Below are 13,775 nucleotides of genomic sequence, written 5' to 3'. Positions count from 1 at the left end.
AATTGAGAAAATGCCTTACAGTTGGATCTCATGGAGGCATTTCCTCAACTGAAGCTCCTTTCTCTGTGATAACTCCAGCTGTGTCAAGTTGACACACAAAACCAGCCAGTACTCGCAGGATAGTCAGAAATTAATCTCAGCACTAGAGACAGAATGTTGTATATTTTGAAAGATAAAAATGAATATATAGAATATATTATCATTAGAAAAATTTCTTCTCCATGCATCATTTGCCAAAAGTAAGACTTATCTCCCTACAAAGAATCTTCCCAATGCTTTCTTCACATCCTTGTTCCTCAAACTATATATTAATGGATTGAGCATGGGGATCACTGTGGTATAGAAAACAGAAGACACCTTCTCTTGCTCCAGAGTGTTACTTGAAGAAGGCTTGAAATACATAAATGTGATAGACCCAAAGAAAATCCCCACAGCCATGAGATGAGAGCTGCAGGTTCCAAAGGCTTTGGACCTCCCCTTTGATGACTTGATGTGAAGGATGCTGCAGAAGATGAAGACATAGGAGATAGCAACAGCTAGGGTAGGCACCAAAGTATTGAACCCTCCAATGATAAATACGAGAAGCTCATTGAGATGTGTGTTAGAACAGGAGAGATTGAGCAGAGGAAGAACATCACAGAAGTAATGGCTTATGATGTGGGATTTACAGAAGCTCAGATTCATCATAGCACTTGTGTGTACCACAGAAGATGAAAGGCCTAGGGTGAAGGCAACCAAAACTAGCATTGAGCAAAGTCTGGAGGACATGATCACATTATACAGCAATGGTCTACAGATAGCCACATAGCGATCATATGCCATGGCAGTCAGCAGGTAGCCCTCAGCCACCACGAAGATTATAAAGAAAAAGAGCTGGGCCATGCATTCTGAGTAGACAATCAAATTTTTCTTCCCAAGAAAGTTCACCAGCATTTTGGGTGTAATGACAGTGGAATAGCAGAGATCAACAAAGGATAAGCTGCTGAGGAAATAATACATGGGAGTATGCAACAGTGGGCTGACTGTGATGAGCAGGATCATGCCCAGGTTCCCCACTGCTGTCACCACATAGATGCCCAGGAACAGAATGAAGAGGGGCAGCAGGAGCTCAGGCTGCTGTGTTAATCCCACCAAGACAAACACAACTGCTGCAGAATGATTCCCAGTGGTCATTCTTTGATTATTTCTGTGGAAATAGAAAAGAAGTATTTAACTTAAGGTCACACCAATATGAACACACCTGTTCTCATATGAAAATAAATTCTATTTTGGAAGTCCATTACTCCTTTTCTGAATGAAACCAAAGCTTTGAAGAGAAATTAATGAAGTACCAATGCATTATTTTCATCTACTGTCCATGAACATCTAATTTATCTCCTTCAAATTTGTCTCCCAGTTAGCTGTGAATTCTGATCACAAGATAAAATGCTTTCTTACTCATTAAAAAAGAGTTACCTCATGTATCCAGAAGCAAAATAGAAATTTTGCTCTAAGAAGGCAGTTTCTTTTTCCCTATGGAGAAAATTTTGTTGGTTTGGTTTGCTTTTCGGGTTTTTTTTGTTTGTTTGATTGTTTGTTTGTTTGTTTTTGATGCAGGGTTTCTCTGTGTAGCCCTGGCTGTCCTGGAACTCACTCTGTGGACCAGGCTGGCATGGAACTAAGAAATCTGCCTGCCTCTGCCTCCCAAGGGCTGCGATTAAAGGCAATAGCTACCACTGCCTGGCAGTACCAATTTTTACTGAAAGATGATGAGAAGAAATTCTTTGAGTGTTTGTTGCTCCATTTAACAACACACCTCAAAGAGCTGAGAAAATTGTTGTGGCTTTGAGACCATTTTTAGCTATGTATCTTATAGTATCAACCTGGGTTCTATTTTAAACCCTTTCTAAAAAACACAAATCAAGCTCTGTGAACAAAGTAAAAATCTTTTATAATGATATTAATAAAGCAAGAATTAAAATTGTAAAAGTTTGTGGAACATTCTTGCATTGTTTCTCTACTTTCTTGCCATAGACTTTCCTTTGAAATACCCCAAAACAAGGTATAGTTCAGCCTCAGTCCCATTGCTTAGAAAATAGTTTTTGTTTTCTTTTAAATCTCCAGATAGAGGGAAGGTAGAGATGTACAGGTCTAAATACCATTGATCACTCAAACACTCCATGAAAGAAACTGTTCCTGACCAGGATAATCACCCCACACACGGATCCATCCTAAGTTGATAAATGCTGAGACAAAGCTATACCTCTACTGTGTTGTGATGAAACAGAGCCCCCTATGCTACTGTTGTTTACTCCAAGGTTGACAAGGAGATTTTCCTCCTATTCAACCATTCTCAAGTGTCACTTACTACACTCATCATATGCTAAAATGCCACTACTTATTAAAGCCCTAAAACAATGGACAATAATTACAAGACAGAAGTATTTACTACTTAACATGATAGAAAAAATACATTATGATAAACTTGGCTCATCTAGTAGTGTATGTCCATGGTTACTGAATGCTTGATCTGTACAAATATCAACTTGTGCTACATATATTTCCTCAGGAAAGATGACAATCTAATGGGTTCACCATTTTTTTTCTCTTTTTTTTTCTGTTTGTTTTGTTTGTTTTTTTGTTTTTCCAGACAGGGTTTCTCTGTATAGCCCTGGCTGTCCTGGAACTCACTTTGTGTAACAGGCTGGCCTCGACTCAGAAATCTACCTGCCTCTGCCTCCAAAGTGCTGGGATTAAAGGTGTATGCCACAATGCCTGGCATGGGTCCACCATTTTCAAGTGTGATGTACCTTTGTTATGGAGACATTTTAGGTTGCAGTATGTGTTGTCAGAGTACAATTATTTTTCCATTAAGAAATGATGGGTGGAGATAAGGGTTACCCTCTTCCTATCCTCTCTTCTTCATCTCCCTTTTTCCTATCTCTTCCTTCTGCACACATTACATGTTGAGTTCATCTTCTTTACCTTCATTATGACATTAAATACCCTAGCTCTTGAAAGGTTATATACTTCTGATGAAGAAATAGAGATTAGTACAATTTGAGCGTATACTCTCTACTCTAGTCCTGTTATATGGTTCCAGAACAACTCTTTCACAGGTTTTACATAACAGTTAGTTAGTATTTTACAGATATCTGTCATTTAATTAACAAAAATCCTGAAAAGATGAGGGATTGTCACTGTGACATTTTTTTTGTCAAAGAATACTCCCAGTTTTTAAAGCTTCGCAGAAGGGCAATTCTAGATTATGTTCAAAAGGAGAGGCTAGGGTCTCCTTAAAGGGAAAAACCTCAGAATGGAGTTCATTCTAGAAAGTCTTCAAACACCAAAACAACAATATCTGTAATGAGTACTTTACTTCAGAGTTTTATCTAATTTTCAGAAAATTATGTAGACATTGTGGATAGATTTAGCATCAATAAATCTTCATTAAAAAGGCTGACTTCATTGCTTGTCAGATTGATATTTTGGCCCAGTCATTTAATGAGTTTTAATATGAAGTGAGAATGAGAATGAATCTAAATATTCACTATATAAACCAATAATCAATATTCAACATACATTTAAAAACTAGAGTATGGTCATAAAATGTGAAGATGTGAAAATGTACCAGCTTGGAATGAGGAGTAAAGAAATGTGTACTTTTTCTTCATCCCAAATTCTTTACCTACTCGTGAGTGGTGAAAGTATATTAACATTTGAGAATATTTGGATTTTATACGTTTTCTAAGTTTTTTATTTCAGACTGATGTGAGAAGTACCAAGTACTGATCTGGAGGCCTGGGAGAAATTGTGACATGGTAGAATGTACTCTGTCTAGGGATTCTGAGGCCAGGAGGAAATGAAGGAGAGATACATACAATAGATAGATTAAAGATCTATCTCTTTGTGCTCTAAAAGGGTCTATTCATTCAAAATAAACAAATAAGCAGGAATTTCAGTATACCAAGAGACGATATATTTAAAGTTGGTTTTTCCCTTGCTTTCCTTCTATAGAAGATGTGTATAAGTAAATGTGTAAGATAGAGAGTACAGGTAAATACACACTACAGGAATATTTGAGGAAATCAAATACCTCATAGTCATGGAATCCTAGTTAGGTTATTTGTACCATAGCTGGTTAATTTGGACTGTAAATCATTCCTTTCTAATGTATGACCATGTCATTAAAAAACTAATAGCAAAAGATGACATGAAAAGAGACTATTAGTTCCTGGGGAGAATATTGAAACAAATTCTCCCCATAAAACTGAAATGTTGAATATGAGTGATAATGTTATGCCAGCTGCCCCTTTATGAGATATCATAGTGTTGTCATAAGTAAAAATGGACACTTACCTAGGTACTGCAAGACAGAAATGTTCTTATAAATTGCTTGGTTCTTTTTCATGTAGTAGATAATTATGAGGTTCACAGAAATACCTCCTGCTTTCCTACACACATTGTATTAAGGGTTGAATTAACATTTTGTTCTCAAGTGAATGATTAATAATTATATAATGGAACAAAGTATTAGTATCCTAAAGCAGATTACCTCTAGCTTCCCAAGATTCATAATTATGAGTGTAATGTGATATGGAGCTTTTATCTGACACTTCTGAGACTTGGGATTTATTAGGAATACAAACCACTCATGAGTTCATAGATCCCCAGTAGTCCCCCGCATTTTAGAGCAGCCTCCAAAATGTCTTCTGAGCCTCATGTCCCAAGAGTAATGATAATGGTTGGAAAGAAAGTTCTTATCTATTAACAAATCCTCTATCAGTATGTAAAATTAAGTCATATGGCACTTTGGGGATTTTGCCTGAGATTTTATTATATTTTTTAATACAAAAGAGAATTTATTTTGTTTGGCTTTGAATAACTTAAACAAACACAAAAACAAACAAAAAAACAAAAACAAACACACACGTTACACTTTATTTAGGTCCTTGAGAGTGGTGACATAGTTTTGAGGAGGAACTAAACAAGATTTCAGGCACTCAGGAACGAATTATCATGTGACTGAGTCAGACACATAAATGCTATGTCCAGACTCAAGCCCAGAAATGCTGTGCTCTTGATGATATTCCTTCAACAATATATTCCAAGGTTTGTCACTCCAAAATTAGGCATAAATTTTCTCCCAATACTTCCTTCTCTCATGTTTTGTTGTTTTTGTTTTATTTGTTTGTTTGTTTTCAGTAGAAACTTTCTGTGTAGCACAAGGACTTAAATATGCAATTCTCATTCTTGGGCATCCAAGAGGTTGGATTGTTCGTGGGCCCAAGTATTATGGTTTTTTAAAAAATTGTTTTCATTTGCTGAAATGTATTTTTTTCCACATAATTTATCTTGATCAGGGTTTCCTGTGTCTCTCTGTCACTCCGTTCCTCCTCATATCCTGTTCCATCTGAATTCAACCCCTTTTGATCACTCATTAGACTGTAAATACACTTTTAAAAGCAAATAATAAAATAAAATAAAATAAAACAAAACTAACACATCAGAATAAGACAAAACATGAAGACTGAATAGAGCCAAAGAGAAAGCACAAGAAGGAAACACATATACACATTTGGTTTTAGTATCAAGAATCTGATAAAAACAATAAAATTGAAGACATAATATACATGCTGATAAACTGTAGGTTATATATATTTAAAAAATCCCTGACAAAACTGTCTGGGGAAAACAAGTATGTGCCTGACTCAGTCACATGATAATAAGTTCCTGAGTGCCTGAGATGAGGAATACTCAAAGATGCCACTGAGTTCATTTTCCATTGGCCATCAACATTTGAACATGCAGACTACACTTAATCATAGTTTATTTTCCCATTGAGACTCACTTGGAGAAACTCAAATTTTCATTTCAAGTGGTTAACTATAGGAGATAATTCTGAGTTAGGGATGGTGGTATGTGACCACTTTCAGAACAGAACAGCATCTGTTGCTTCCTCTTGTAGGCTCTAGCATGGTACCACAGTCTCTATAAGTTCATATGTGACCCAATCCCATTCATTTAGTGATCTCTCTTCAAAGAGTTCTCCATTACCTCAGGCCCTTATACTTTTCTTCATTTTCGTCCACATTTAGAATGTTTTCTTAATATAGTGTTTTATGAAACAGAATGAGGCATTTTATATATTACATTTTCTGAGTCCTTGGAAGAGTCTTCACTCTTAAATATCTTATTTGTAAGAAATCTGATTAAATTTAACTATACCATACATAGACTTTTTAAACACAATGTGATGACGTTGTCAAATTGAAGCATACATGATTCAAGTTAAACCTTACAACGTTGAAAAATAACAGATAATCAGAAGAAAATATGAAGTACTCTTCAGAGGTATGCATTTCAGAGAGTAATTTCAGAATATCTCAATATAAGAGATGTAGGTACAGAGGATATTTTCATTTTGAGGACAGTATCATTTTTCCCCCCAGATTTGCCATTTCCATGCCATTGTCTTTTATACCCAGTGATATGTCTTCATTTACAGCATCTCTTTCTACATGGACACAGCATACATTAGGATGTGGAATACAAGAGAAACTACTCTTCATGATAAGCTACTGACAAATTCACATTGCCTTGAACATTGCTTTGATTAATTTTAGAGTTGTTTTAATAATTTCCATAAATGTGGGGGCTTAAATTAACAGGAGCTTATTAAAAGACAACTCCAGACAGATATTTAAAATTAAATATACCTGGCCCAAACATATTTGAACGACAGTTCTCTACTTCTACATGGTATAAGAGGAGACTTAAATTGTTCTGAGATTCTTGAAGCTTCTGGAATGCTTTGTTATATGACTGCATCACTCCAGTTTCTATTTTTTGGCCATAATGGGAAAATTCTGTATATGAATTAGCTCATGTGGTCAACCTTCAAGAAGACCTTTCTTCAAACGTAGTTGTTATTGTTATTGTCCACCAAATGATGTTTAGTTTTATTATAATCATAATATTTTCTTATTCAAAAACCATCCTCTTTAACTAATTTCTATTACATGAAATTATTTGCAAAGATTATAGTATCTATTACAAAACTATATTGTTTGATAATTTACAAAAATGTATCAGATATTCTCAAACATAATAGAGTAATTTCTCAAAAAGAGACAACTATTTTCTCTGGAGGAAAGTAAGCATGCAACGAACCTATGAGAATGTCTCCTGTTTCATTTATTATTTCTCTCAATTTTCAGGATAACTGCCTTCCACCAACCATCTTTTTCAGTGCATTCTTTACATCCTTGTTCCTCAGACTGTATATGAGGGGATTTAGCATTGGGATCACTGTGGTGTAGAACACTGAGGACACTTTCTCCTGTTCCATATTATTACTGGAAGGTGGCTTGAAATACATGAAAGTAATTGATCCAAAGAAGATTCCCACAGCCATAATGTGGGAGCTACAGGTGCCAAATGCTTTGGAACGTCCTTCGTTGGAGCGGATGCGAAGAATGCTTGTTAGAATGAAAGCATAAGAGATGATGACAGCCAGTGTAGGTGCTAGGGTATTAACTCCACCAATAATAAACAACAGTACCTCGTTGATATGGGTGCTTGAGCAAGACAGAGTCAACAAAGGTAGAATATCACAAAAATAGTGCCTGATAATATGAGACCCACAGAAGGACAACATTGTCATACGGGTTGTATGGACAGTAGCCCCAAAGAAGCCCAGGGAGTATACCACAGCCATCATTATGGAACAGACCTTGTGGGACATGACAATGTTATAAAGCAGTGGGCTACAGATGGCAACATAGCGGTCATAGGCCATGGCTGTCAGCAGGTAGCCTTCTGCAATAACAAAAATGAGGAAGAAATAAAGCTGAGTCATGCACTCCAAAAAGGAGATTGTGTTTTTCTCACATACAAAGTTCACCAACATCTTTGGTGTAATGACAGAGGAATAGCAGAGGTCAATGAAGGATAAGTGACTGAGAAAATAATACATTGGAGAGTGAAGTTGAGAACTAATGGTGATTAAGAGGATCATGCCCAAGTTTCCCACCACTGTGATCACATATATTGCCAGAAACAAGAGGAACAGTGGGAGCTGAAGCTCTGGGCGTTTTGTTAGTCCTTCGAGGATAAAATCAATCACTGAAGAATGGTTCATAGTAGTAATTTCTTATAAAATATTATCTAAAAGGAAAATGGAGAACAATGGTTGATTTTGATTGTTATACTTGAATTCATGATTGATGAATTCAACCTCTGATAATCTGATTACCCCCATTTATTTGTCATTCCATAGACCTTTTCAAAAATTACTTTTGTTAATTTTTGAAATTATCATATAATTACATGAATCCCTTTGCATTTCCTCTCTTAAACCCTCCCATATACTTCTCCTCATTCTACCTCAAAATCACTAACTCTTTTCCTTAGTTATTGTTACATGAGTGTATGTCTATGTGTATACGTATGAAGTACCTATTGCAACCTCTAAGTCTGTATCATGTTACTTGTATACAAATTTTCAGAGTTGACCTTTAATATTGGATAGGAAATCATTGTGCCCTTCTCTTGGCGAGACTCTGCTTTCTGCATTTGTTAGTTGTCTGTAATTCTTTGTACAGAGTTAATGCCTCATGGGCTTTGAAAGCTTTGGGACAAAGACTAAATTTAATATTCTCGTTTACCCTTCATCTTACTGACTACTTCTCTTTAAGCCATGTCATGTCACTTTGTTCATAAAACTGAACTTTGTAACTACTGCATATTAAAAGTAAGAACAACTCAGACTTAATAATTGTGGTTTTATAATTAGGATAAAACTCCTTACCCTTTTCACTTCAGTACCTGCCAAAGAAACTATCAGCTTTATGAAATTGTACCTTGCAATATAGCTCAGATAATCTATAAATAGTCCATTTCAATTTCTCAATTCATTATATGAACCAAGGTTACAGTCTCTAAATCTGGGTGTAAAGGCACTTAAATTAAGAAGATTCTCAGTGTAAATGAAAGGATATGATAACGGTTGTATTCGCCTTAGATTTGCAATCTTTTATATCTCTTCTTAGAATGCAATGCTAGACTGGGTTAGGACATTCTCCTGCTAGGTAGGTATGGAAGTAGAAAGAGAAATAAGGTGCTACAGTCTAGCCATGAACTATAGCTGAGGCCAGCTATATCCGTGAAAGAGCAAATTCCAGCTGACTTCCAGGTGTTATATCTGAATCACTAATAAATCAATGTTTTCTTCAGGAGCTTCCTTTTCTTGTACCATCTGAAGCCAATGTCTTACAAACTTTTCTTTCAAAACTTCAAAATTACTTTTATGTGTATTTACTGTTTCCTAAAATTTAAGCAGAGTTGCAATAGATGCTTTTTAAAAAGTTAATGTTAATAATTCTTTGAGTAATTTTGGATTAAGACATTCCTTATATGCTGCAGCAATGGCATAGCATTTGAGAGCACCAAATACTCTCCCATCCTGATAACCTAGGTTCATGTCCCTGTAAGTACCTGCCAGCCGATGTCCCTTTATAACCTCAGTTCCAAAGTTTCAGACACTGTCTTCTGGTCTCTGCAAGTACCAGCATGCTCATGGTACATTCACATATATGCAAACAAAAGAACCGTGCACAAAAAATATCATAATAAGGATAAATTGTCAATGTTATGACAGAGAGTATATAGACACTGGAAATTGATATGGATTTATATTATATATATTTTCCTAAACTGAAAAAATAGACAAAACTTTAATGAACACAATGAAATAAACTACCTTAATTTTTGTGACAAATTTTAAGATCCAAACAAGGTACAATATTTCAATATATTTTTGTGAAGATATTCTACAACTTTTTAAGAATATTCAGCATACCTGTGTCTTAAGACCAGGATATGATAAGATATTATTTCAAAAAATATAACAGGATATGATCTCCAAGAATAAAGTAATGAATCTGAATCACAAATATAAAGTAAGTAGGGTTATCCTCTCTTCTGGTCTATATAGCAATAACCTGTCCCACAAACAAAATAAAATGGGTCATACTCTGAAGGACAGTTATAGAGTACTAAGGTGTGAAACCCTTTAAACATGACTGTGAAATTGGGGCATCATTGGGTGGATGCTCTGAACTTGATCAGTTATCCATATGAATCAGGCTAAGAGACTTAATTTTCACAGATAGAAACCCCTCACACCATCCAGCACAGTAGAAAGAGACATACAGCTGTTTGTGAAACTTACTAAGTTTCACAATTTTGAGTAGGTGCCAAAATAACTCACTGAATTACCTTTTCTAAGGAAGAGTTGTCTAGATAAAATACAAATATTTTGCAGTTTAAATTGTTCATCTGTTGAAGCAAATGAACCCCATCATCATGTGTTTGGCAGAGCCCAACAGGAGATAAGCATGAATGTTTCACTTATCTGAAGATGCTTTTTTGGTGAGTATTTTTTTAATCAAACCCAGAAAGATTAAGGAAGACATGTGAAAGCCATTAAGTCTTTCTGAGAATCACAGGAAGAGCAGTTTCACAGTAAGAAAAGACAGCTACAAAATCCACTTAAAACTCAGTAAACAAAATTCCTCAAATCACATAGTTATCTACATATCGCAAAATTTGCACATGTTATAAAAAATATAAGTTTGTCCACATAGTTCATGTAAAAGTAATTTATGTGAATGTGTTTTTACATTGTCATCACAGAGAGGCAAGATCACCTGATACAATTTTAAATATCTTACCAAAGGAATCCATTTTGCATGTCACAGATGAACAAAAATTAAGTATTATATATGCAATATTTGACTTAAAATAAAATATTATATACAGCAAAATTGAAAACCAGCAACTTTCAACTGCATAGGTCATTTGCTATCTATAGGCAGCTATGGGATATTGACTACTGTCTCTTCCTATTTTGTCCCCTATCTTTAGAACCTACAATTGTTTTATCTTCTGTATAATATACAACAGCATTAGAAAAAACACTTTTTGCTGCCATTCTTTATCAATAGTTAAGAATACATATGCTCACAAAATATATTAAGCTACCCATGAAATGATCAGCATTTAAACACACGAGAACACACACACACACACATGTATATACATAAAGAGAGAGAGAGAGACAGACAGACAGACAGAGGCACATGAAATATATGTGTGTTTAAAATGAAAATAAATGTTGATATTTTGCTGCTTTGTTTATCATAAACTATGAAAATCTTTTCTATAAATCCCTAGTTTTCAACTTATTACTAGAACAGTGTACATTTCTGAAGACATTGAGCAAGTGAGAATATTTTAAATCCATAGTTGAACTTTTCTATGATCTTTTTCTAACAGTTGGCCTTTTATTCAATGGTTGTACTTTAAGTCATTTAAAAAACAAGTGAATATAATAAAAAAAACAAATACTATAACAATATGCTATAGCATAGGTGTAAGAATTTTAATGTCACTGTGGAACTATCCTACATTGTATCAAATTCTGGGTGATTTCAGTTTAGTCGAATTAATTACATATTCATTTCCTTAGTGGTAAATACATTGTGTAGGATTTCTTTTAGGGAATTAAAAGTCAATGTAGGTTTTAAAATATTTTTTAAAAGTTTTATATGTATAATGTTACAGTTGGGAAGATGGATCTGCAGTATCGATGAACTATGTATTGTTAAGGCCATTTGTAAACTAAAACTCAGATATCACCTAGTACTTATTCAAGTCCTGAGAATTTGGAATTTACCTACCTTTAGTTGTGTGCTTCAAACATGGGACACTATATTATTTGAGAATTTTGTGCTAGGTCTTAGAAATACAGAAGTAATTCATTCCCAAAGGCACACAAACTCTCAGAAGATTTGACCCATTTGTAATACACAATTAATGAAGAAAACAAACTATGTCATTGATGATCACAATAACATTTCACTACCTCAGGGATTCCACAGTTAACAAAACTTAATAATAAACCCCATGTTATCTTTATATAATAATCTAGAATTTGCAAGTTATGTAATAAATAATTTTGATATCTAAACCCTACTCTAGTATATGTCATTTAGTCCCTGGAGGAATGATTATATTTTCCTATTCACTAGTCTATATCCTTTCTATTTCGAAGTCTCTAAAGATACATAGTTCCACTCCTACTATTGTTTAAAGACTAAATGTAATTAGAGCATCTTTTCAGTGAAAAAAGACCTCAGTAATTACATTTGTTTATGCAGGGTCCATTCACACATGCTGCAGGAGTAGCTAAGATCTCTGCCTCTTTATTTGGAAGCAGCTAGGAAAAGATAGGCTCATATATGGTAAGGAGGAGGAGTAGCTGTCCAGCAGCCTTGGATGGACTGGGTTATCTCAACCCAACTTTCAAATCCCAACTTTCTGCTTTATGACCTAGAATCACATAATTGTGAACACTGTGTATAACCATTGGCCACTCAAATCATGTGAAATCATGCTACTGGTATACTTTATCATATTTTCTCATTTTGTTCTGAAAGTATAATGTAAAAAAAAAAAATTCTAGGCCTTTAGGCCCAGGCTTGGGAATGTGACCTCTGTGACTTAATGCTTGAAGGTATGCTAATCAGATAGCGACATTCCTCCACCCACCAGCTTCCTGGGTTCAAAGAGTTTCATTCAAAGAAAGTCACCCTGACCATTACTGGAACTTGTTATGCAAATGTGCCATTGTTAGAGGCTCTTAGAAACTGAGAGTTAACTGGAACAATTACCAGGTATTCTTTGTGACTCTTGTGACTTTGCACTTCCTTGTGACTCTTAACTGGTATCTTTGGTATTTTCCCGACAAAGCCCTCCCCAATTCCTTGAGTTGTGGTTTCTTCCTTTAAATAACCCCTATACAGCTACTTGGGGCGCCAAGGTCCTCTACCCCTGTGTGGTGTATGACCATGGGCCTGAGAGCGCTCTTGAATAAAAATCCTCTTACAGTTGCAGCAAGACCGTTTCTTGTGTGATTTGGGGTGTCGCCTCTCCTGAGTCAGAAAGTGGGGGAATCCTCACGTTGTGGGTCTTTCAGTTCAACAAAATATATTCTAAACCATGATTTTACTGTTGACCAAGCTCAGCTAACATTCGTAATCCTTATGGAGCAAGACATGCACCATCTTATTTAGATTTAATGGTTTTACTTACTTACTTACTTACTTACTTTATTTATTTATTTATTTATTTATTTATTTATTTATTTATTTATTCTGTCATATATTATATCACAAATTAAATTTCCACTCCATCCTCCTTCCAGTCTACCCCTTCTTCCCCTCTCTCCAAGATGCATTTCTCCTTCATTTCTCTTCCCAATTATTTCTTTGAGACCAATTTTGATCATGTTCACCCCCAAAATACCCTACCCAGATCAACTACTCATTTTCTACTTACTTAACTTTGTGCCAATTTTATTTATCTTGATTTGTTTGTTTGTTTGATTGTTTTATTTTCAAGACTAATTGGTGATGTACAAATATCCTTGTATGTGTTATCTTCCTTTGGTGTGGTTGACTTACGAGAGAACACAGTCTTAGAAATAACTATTTCTGTCTTCCTAAGAGTTAACACATACTAATAGATCCATATCTAGGGGTAAAAGTTTGTGTTAAACTACCCTCTCTATTCTAGGATTTTCTCTGGCTTGGGCAGTTTCAATATATTTGGCCCAGGAAGTGGCACAATTAGCAGATGTGATTGTGCTGGAGCAGGTATGGCATTGTTGAAGTAAGTGTATTAGTGTGAATGTAGGTAATGAGACCTTGTACCCTTCCCCCAGCCTTGAA

The 13,775-nt window shown here is 35.2% G+C and overlaps 2 protein-coding genes across 2 annotated transcripts; both read right to left on the bottom strand.

Annotated features, from left to right (window-relative positions):
- Positions 1–246: 246 nt before the first annotated feature.
- On the bottom strand, positions 247–1,173 carry LOC110302295 (olfactory receptor 8D1-like). The gene has a single exon (XM_021173137.2). It carries the CDS (start codon positions 1,171–1,173, stop codon positions 247–249), a length of 927 nt encoding a protein of 308 aa, XP_021028796.1.
- Positions 1,174–7,195: 6,022 nt separating this feature from the next.
- On the bottom strand, positions 7,196–8,122 carry LOC110302253 (olfactory receptor 8D2). Its single transcript, XM_021173091.2, has one exon. The coding sequence runs from the start codon at positions 8,120–8,122 to the stop codon at positions 7,196–7,198; it is 927 nt and encodes a 308-aa protein (XP_021028750.1).
- Positions 8,123–13,775: the final 5,653 nt, after the last annotated feature.

The sequence above is a fragment of the Mus caroli genome, unplaced genomic scaffold (assembly GCF_978045245.1).
Source record: "Mus caroli unplaced genomic scaffold, Mus_caroli_1 scaffold_11, whole genome shotgun sequence".
In the NCBI taxonomy this organism is placed as follows: Eukaryota; Metazoa; Chordata; class Mammalia; order Rodentia; family Muridae; genus Mus; species Mus caroli.
This window is presented reverse-complemented; position numbering and strand designations above follow the sequence as displayed.

Coding starts and splice junctions, on each gene's coding strand:
- LOC110302295 (XM_021173137.2), bottom strand. CDS start 1,173: ATGACCACTGGGAATCATTCTGCAGCAGTTGTGTTTGTCTTGGTGGGA.
- LOC110302253 (XM_021173091.2), bottom strand. CDS start 8,122: ATGAACCATTCTTCAGTGATTGATTTTATCCTCGAAGGACTAACAAAA.